The sequence below is a fragment of the Barbus barbus genome (assembly GCF_936440315.1).
Source record: "Barbus barbus genome assembly, chromosome: 30".
NCBI classification, from domain to species: Eukaryota; Metazoa; Chordata; class Actinopteri; order Cypriniformes; family Cyprinidae; genus Barbus; species Barbus barbus.
This window is the reverse complement of record NC_136758.1, coordinates 5,639,758-5,646,072: the sequence shown is the minus strand read 5'-3', so window position 1 is coordinate 5,646,072 and position 6,315 is coordinate 5,639,758. Positions and strand designations below refer to the sequence as shown.

General features: G+C 34.0%; 1 protein-coding gene across 4 annotated transcripts in view; it reads left to right on the top strand.

Annotated features, from left to right (window-relative positions):
* The first annotated feature begins 284 nt into the window (after positions 1–284).
* The window catches only part of gnmt (glycine N-methyltransferase), a 46,868-nt gene continuing 40,837 nt past the window's right edge, over positions 285–6,315 (top strand). For all 4 annotated transcript variants that reach the window (XR_013782403.1, XM_079386071.1, XM_079386069.1 and 1 more), the window contains exon 1: positions 285–658. Coding sequence is in view for 3 of the 4 variants with exons in the window: in XM_079386071.1 (XP_079242197.1) it covers positions 453–658 (206 nt within the window). In the remaining variant the exon portion in view is untranslated. The remainder of the gene's footprint in view (positions 659–6,315) is intronic.

The window sequence follows — 6,315 nt, the reverse complement described above, 5'->3', positions numbered from 1 at the left end:
TCCTATTTAAATCAATATGATAAACAAGTTAGGTGTACGTTACTAACTACAATTTCTGTCATGTAATTTGGAATCAATAACGCACTACAAATTGCAAGCAAAATCTAGCCATCCCTGTACCTCAGCATCAGGTTTTACTTTACTTTAACTTCAGAAGCAAAGTATAAAATCTTTTAGGTAATGCCCATGATTCTCTATACTTTTAAAAAATCTGACGAAACATAGGTCGGATGTGTCTCTTCCAGCCTGGACACGTCATTACAAGTCTTGGCCAATGGAAATGTAGGCGTGAGTGTATTCGCGCGTCAGATTGGTCAAAAGTTTCTGTTTCAACATAGACGCGATATATAAGTGTGAACAACATGAACATGAAAAAGAAACTCAAACAAAACAAGACAGGAGATTAATTCAGATCCGGAAGACGAACAGGTCACGTGGTGTGATAATTCAGTATGGTGGACAGTGTTTACCGTACGCGCTCTCTCGGTGTAGGTGTAGTCGGTCTTCCTGATCAGTATGCCGACGGTAAAGCAGCGAAAGTGTGGCAGCTGTACATCGGAGACACTCGGAGCAGGACAGAGGAGTACAAGAGCTGGTTGCTGTCCCTGCTCAGAAATCATGGGGTACAGAAGGTGTTGGATGTAGCCTGCGGCACAGGGTATGACCTAACTTAAATAATAATTTTAATAACAGCTTCTAAAATAATAATAAAAATGGCTGAAAAAAAGTATTTAGCCTTATGGAGTTTAGTCCAGACGGATTGCTTTGTGGTTTACCCAACTCCACCTCTCAGAAATCTGGGTCATGTGGTTGGGCATTGAAGATGAAGGCATTTTGGCTGAATTACACAAAGGCTTTGTTTAAATATTCTAACACAAGACACAGACATTTGTGTCTAACTGCCAAAAACCTGTGTGAAATTATGCTTGGTAAAAGTTTTATTTTTTTTGTTCAGTTCAGATTTTTGTACAACATACCACTTGAACATCTGCTCCCTGCCAATGAAACATGGACACTAACTTGTCTAATAATATCTGCTGCTGGCCAGTGCTGTGTAGTAGCTGTGTTTGGGGAGTGCCTTTATGGACAACTGTTAGCTTCGCGTAACCTGCAAGACCTGTTTTCCATTTAGATGAACTCCGGACTGGGCATTTGTAGTCTCCACGCAGCGACGTCTGTAGTAGATATTTATCCTCTTATCAATTTCAATTGCAAATTATGTGCTTAAAGTCTGCATGAAATGGAAATTGTAACCAACTTTTCTTCCCTAATGCAATGTATTGAAACATCTTCTCTGTTTGGAATTGATTGAATCAAAGAAAGTTGTTTTGCAAACTAAATGGAGGCACATCTGAAAGCAAGTTTGCAGTCAGTTGTGGAGTGAGAAGTTGCTGAAGGGGAGGGATTGAGACTTGGCTGGCCATTGGACAACCTTATTTCCCATCCTTCACACCAGTATACACTTCAAAGAAATGTTCAGATGTTGCGTGGGAGATACAAGGGAACATTTAGAAAAAAGAAGAAAAAATGTTTGGATAAATTATGATAAATTCTGCAACATTCTTTAAAAAAAAATAATACAAGACGCGATGTGTATATGCATCACTCTGCTTAAATGCATGTTTCAAATTGAATCACTATTTTGTGCATTTGTATCATTGACAAGTTTTGCTAAATGTTAAAATGTAAATGCATTTTTTTGCATGTAACTATATTTAAAATTTAGTAAAACTGCCAAGGATATTGAGTTTCCTTAAAATTGATTAAATATTCACTATATAAGGGCATGAACTTCATCTTCAGAGCTGCTCTGAGAGTCACTTCACCAGCATTTCACCATTTCATTTGATAAAACAATCGTATATCACAAAGAAACTCAAAGGTCTTCATGCCAACCTGTCAAAATAAAAGTTTGGTTTAATATGTGAGATATATTACTATAGTACAGAATGTACTTCTCTAATAATAATTGTTATTATTATTATTATTATATTCATTTAGCTGACGCTTTTATCCATATTCATATTTATAATGGACATTTCCATGTTTCTCAGACGCAGAAGTCATAGTAGTTGGATAAACTTCTATCGAGGTAAACAGGAGACTACATTCAATGTGTGTGTGTGTGCTCACAGTTTTCAGAAAGAGATAAAAATAGAGAGAGGTTTAACAAATTTACAGTCACTCCCACAGCTGCAAAATCCCTCACAGTAGCAGTTACTATTTGTAACCTATTTGTTTGTAATTTAATGCAAAGGTAATAAAGTATAGTATATTTTCATTTACATTTTAAATGAAAATATAAAAACTTGTAAAACAGCCTAAAAAAGTTTAATATAATTTTTAAAAAATTAAGTTGTATAAGTTTTATACCTTTAATTAGACATGCTTTTTGTTTACTTTAAAAACAGAGTCCAGAAAAAAAAAAAAAAAAAAACCAAATCCAGAAAAATTAAAATGGACGTTCCAATTGCATGCAGGAGTTCATATTGTGTTAAGAGTGTGTAATTATGAGGGAAATTTTATCCCTTGTAAGGGGTCCCTGGCCCCAAAAAGTTTAAGAATCCCTGTTTTAGTGTTATAGTTCTTCTAATGCTGTTAAAATTGTTTTTGATTGTCGATAACAGAGCTGTAGAAAAACAAAGACAATCTTATAGGCTTCCATAGGAATCGAGAAATGTGGAAGGAACGTGTCATGGAGCAGCCAATATTTCCAAACAACCAGTAGTTCCAGCATTGAATCCCATTCATTTTAGTGTTTCTCAATGCATTTTTGACTTCTTAATCTGGCCAGTAGTGGTATAGTAGTGTCTGTCTGTCTGTCTATCTATCTCAAGCACTATTTTAAACTTGTCGGCTTGCATTCATTAATATTCACTTGTTGTGTATGCTTATGTGAATATCATGAAATAACATTAGGATGTGAGTAATAAAAAAAAAAAAAAATCTAAACTTATACAAATCTAGTGTTTGAGTTTGATGATATAAATTCTAGATATATATTAATATCCAAAACCTAAAAAAAGGCAATACTCGTTTGAGCAACTAGGCATCTAGTGGCTAAACCATGGCATTTCATATGAGTATTATTTTTTTCTCTAATTTTCCTCTTTGCATTGGAATTTAAAAACTTTTTTCTCTATTTTAATCTTAAATGCTATGCTAATTGTAGTATAAATAATAGACATATTGGGAAAAAATATTATTTTAGATTATTGGCTAATTATTGCACAAATATTATTTCATACCAAAAATGTCCTCAAAATATTAAATAAATATTGAAATAAAATACAAAACATGTATTCAAATTATAGAAAAGTTACACTTAAGGTATCCGACTGTAAAGCATAGGCAGCGTTGTAATCAATACACATTATGCGTAACATTTACCAGAAATTGCTGCAAATATAGTGAAACTGTTGTCTACTCTATGTACATAAATTATATTATTTAGTATTGGGTTCTAGTCCACCTAAGTAGAGTCCAAGTCGAGTCTGAGTCTTATGCAATATATCAATGAGTAAAAAATTATTTGTGATGTTTTTACTGCTTCAAATTGGACACTACAACAATATCAATAAACATTTTCATGTATTAATTTATTTATTTTTTAAAAGTTTGTTGCCTCAAGGCAACATTGTACCACAATTGACAAATTTAAACATTTGACATTTTCATGCATAAAAATAAATATTATTAAATATACATAATTTTATTTAACCAAATACTTAAACAGTTAGTTTTATCTAGTTTTTAATGTATTGCATATTTCATATTTAATAAAATGCTATTTCATATCCAGCTGTTGCTCTCAGGCAACATTGTACCATCGTGGATCACAAGTATAACCAAACCATCATATCAGTTATCATATCAAAACATTACAATCACAGTTGTTTCAAGATTTAAAAAAAACAATTAAAAAAAAATCTGCATAACCTTATCCTAATATGCACCTTATCCTTACAAGTATGCACGTATACACACAAGCACATGCATGTACTGTAAAATCTCCTTCCTCACTAATGACACCTACTGCTTGTGAAAGCTGAGAAAGTAATTCCTCTCAACAGAAAAATCATAATATGTGCAGATATAGGCTCTGAATTACTATTTTTACAAATGCATTACAAAATTTTGCAAAAATGCAAATACAGATAATTCTAACTCTTTTCCATACAAATATAATATACTTGTATTATAACCTAGCAGTCCTGCATGACCTCATGTGATTCCATTACGGTACAATGTTGCCTTGAGGCAACATGAAGTATTTTGTAATTTCCAAAAATACATTTGATGATCTATAATGTAAAGTTTTTGAAAATACTTCTTTACTTTCTAATGAAGGTGACTCAGATTTTTTTTGTATGCAATTATATGGATGAAAATTGATAAATACACTTTTCATTGGAGAAAATATAGGGAGTCATGTGACGTGCACATGTCCTGAAATTGGAAGCAAAATGGACCCCTGTCGGTCATGTGACCACTTTTTTGCAGTTTCATTAGGTGTGTTCGACTTGAAGAGGCGCTACGCAGAATGATCAGTGTATGACTTCAAAGTACCGCGAGAGCGATAATAGAGCAGATGGATCCTTTTGCTTTCAAACCGCTCTCGCGGTACTTTGAAGTCATACACTGATCATTCTTCGCAGCGCCTCTTCAAGTCGAACACACCTATTGATTAGTGTTCGAGTTCTACTATCCTCAGATAGCATTTATCAATTAAATGGGTGTCTCATTTTATTAAAAAAACCCTAAAATAAAATCTGTTGCCTGGAGGCATCACTGTACCATAGACGGTTAACTAATCGAGTCTGAATCAAAAATGGGCTGAGTCAGACTCAAGTCCGAGTCCCAAACTGCTGAGACCAAGTCGAGTCAGAGTCCAATGAAACACTTTTATTTATTATAATCTTAACATTGTTTTAACTTTTACAACTAGAAAAACACAATGTCCATTTAAATGTAACAAAAGCAAACCTCTATTGCATCTTGCGATATTGATTATTAATTAGCGTTCCTGTTTTGCTTAGCAAACTTAGTCATGTTATGACTGAACATGTTATGTCAGTCAAGTTATGACTGAATTGATTTATGTATTGTGACGTATTTCAGTGCGAAACAGTTTTAGAATGTGAAAAATGAAAGGGCGGGACTTGACTTTATTCATCGTTAAAGTAAATGTATAAATTCAAGGGTGGGCGTAAAGGAGTAGGTATCTTGGAGAATGGGAGCTTAAGAGCAGAAAATTCACCTTTATCCCAATAAAAAACAAGCTTTTATATAATTTTTACGATTTTGAATGAAATATGAATTTTTAATGATCAAAATTAGTTTGAGTCTGCTTATTCTATTCATCAGTGTTTGAACATTTAAAGAAGAAACCGCATTTTAATTTCTGGTTAACCTTCGCCCCCCCCATTTTGGGCCTCACAGGTGAAAATAACCTACCTAAATTAAAATGGTAACAGTTCCTGACAAAGTGTGCTACACAAACAAATTAGGTATCTTTGGAAAGAAGACACTCTAGGCTTTACTATCCATCATCCAGAGTTGATAATGCTCAAAAAGATAAAAAGTTATAGACACTGACGTGCCTTGAAAAATATTTTTCCACACTGAATGTTTTTTTTATCTCATATAAAAATACATGAAATGAGCCCTGGAGCAATCCAGAAAAGTAATGGATTGAAAGCCACGTGTCTCATGAGTTTATATTTCAAATTTGAAGAAGATACCATGAAAAATTTGATTCCTGCTATATTTTTTCTGAAACTATTTATAGTCCTCCCACCCCCCCCCGTTTGAGGAAAAATAACCACCAAATGTATTGCAGAATTATACAAACTATTTTAGTCATTATACATATTCCTGCATAGTTTTTCAATGATAAAATAATAGACAGAATTTTAGACATCATAAGTGATTTATTTGAGCACACATGGCCATATAGTCAGTAATCACACGCTGATGTGCGTCCATGGGGGTCCCCAGGACAGGTTTGAGAACCACTGATCTAGAACATGATGCATTGCTGTGTCTGTTATAATTAAATAATTCTGGAGAAAGTGGCTGTGTGTGTGTGTCTAGTGATTGTACGTTATTGTTGTCATCATTCAGGTTGTATGTACCGTTTTTTTTTTTAACAAAGCAGATGATATTTGCCATAGCGACAGCAAGAAGCTGGTGGACTGCAGAGTCGCTGTCACTCCAAAATGGCAGAAGCGTAGGGCTGCTGCTGGACGCTACTGTTGCAATTAGGGGTCGACCGATATGGGTTTTTCAGACCCAGTACCGATTATTACAGAC